Source organism: Balaenoptera acutorostrata, chromosome 7 (assembly GCF_949987535.1).
Source record: "Balaenoptera acutorostrata chromosome 7, mBalAcu1.1, whole genome shotgun sequence".
NCBI lineage: Eukaryota > Metazoa > Chordata > Mammalia > Artiodactyla > Balaenopteridae > Balaenoptera > Balaenoptera acutorostrata.
Window position 1 is genome coordinate 4,196,129 of NC_080070.1, and position 1,687 is coordinate 4,197,815.

At 38.4% G+C, this 1,687-nt stretch overlaps 1 protein-coding gene across 1 annotated transcript; it reads left to right on the forward strand.

Annotated features, from left to right (window-relative positions):
* The first annotated feature begins 349 nt into the window (after positions 1–349).
* LOC103010806 (vacuolar protein sorting-associated protein 26A-like) lies at positions 350–1,333 on the forward strand. Its single transcript, XM_057550396.1, is given in 1 exon segment — positions 350–1,333. A coding segment is annotated over 1 exon segment (984 nt).
* The last annotated feature ends 354 nt before the right edge of the window (positions 1,334–1,687 follow it).

Here is a 1,687-nt window from a genome sequence, read left to right on the forward strand (position 1 = left end):
TTTAACAAGTTATCATTTATCAGAATGTGAGTTTTGGAGAACATACATTGGGGACAAAAAAGAGAGACGGAGAGGAAAGAGTGACAGAAGAAGAAATGAAAAAAAGACTGAGAATCAACAAGAAGCGTGGTTCACAGAGATTTAAAGAGTCCTGGGGAGGGGGAGGTAGGAGGGTAAAGCAATATTGGGAGAATGGCATCAGCTGGCCTTTCTTTCCTGGATATGGTCTCAAAGTGCAGAGGAGCATTAAGTTTTGTACTAAAGATTTAGAAAAATAGGAGCCTGGGCTGGGAGTTCTCCTGAAGGAAGAGGAGTGAAGTGGGGGCACGCGGTGGTGGCAGCACTGACAATGGGTTTTCTTTGAGGATTTTTGGGTCCCATTTGTGAGATCGATGTTGTCCTTAATGGTAGGGAAACCAGGAAAAAGGCAGAAATGAAAACTGAAGTTGGCAAAGTAGAAAAATGCTATCTTTTCTATGATGGAGAATCTGTTTCAGGAAAGGTAAACCTAGCCTTTCAGCAACCTGGAAAGAGGCTAGAGCACCAAGGAATCAGAATTGAATTTGCAGGTCAAACTGAACTTTTCAATGACAAGAGTAATACCCACGAATTTGTAAACCTAGTGAAAGAACTAGCCTTACCTGGAGAACTGACTCAGACCAGAAGTTATGATTTTGCATTTATGCAAGTTGAAAAGCCATGCAAATCTTATATCGGTGCCAATGTCTGCTTAAGGTATTTCCTTAAAGTGACAATAGTAAGAAGACTGACAGACTTGGTAAAAGACTATGACCTTATTGTTCACCAGCTTGCTACCTATCCTGATGTCAACAACTCTATTAAGATGGAAGTGGGCACTGAAGATTGTCTACACATAGAATTTGAATATAATAAATCGAAGTATCATTTAAAGGATGTGACTGTGGGAAAAATTTACTTCTTACTAGTAAGAATAAAAATCCAACATATGGAGTTACAACTGATTAAAAAAGAGATCACGGGAATTGGACCCAGTGCCACAACAGAAACAGAAACAATCGCTAAATATGAAATAATGGATGGTACACCAGTAAAAGGTGAATCAACTCCAATAAGACTGTTTTTAGCGGGATCTGACCCAACTCCAACAATGAGAGATGTGAACAAAAAATTTTCCGTAAGGTACTTTTTAATTCTAGCCCTTGTTGATGAGGAAGACAGGACGTACTTCAAGCAGCAGGAGATCATTTTGTGGAGAAAAGCTCCTGAAAAACTGAGGAAACAGAGAGCAAACTCTCACCAGAGATTTGAATCGCCAGAATCACAGGCCTCTGCTGAGCAGCCTGAAATGTGAACTGAATAGGAGAAAAAAAGAAAAAACAAACTCCTACATCCGTTGAGATTTAAGTTAGGCAGGTTAAAGATGGTTGCAGTGTGTAGGGCAGGGGAAAAAGCCAAAACTCCATTTATGATAGTCTTCCTTTATCTTACAGCGCTGAGTTTATTTTATGACATAACTAAATGTTCTTCATGTATATACATATTTTAAAAATGCTTTCTTTGAAACACTGGAACTTTCTTAAACTGCCGTGTTGTTTTTTTTCTTTTTTAACTGCACACTTTCATTTAATGATAAGCACTCAGCTATACATCAGCATAAATATTAAAGATTTTCATGTGAGTAGGTTGGTATTTGTAATTTGCTTTC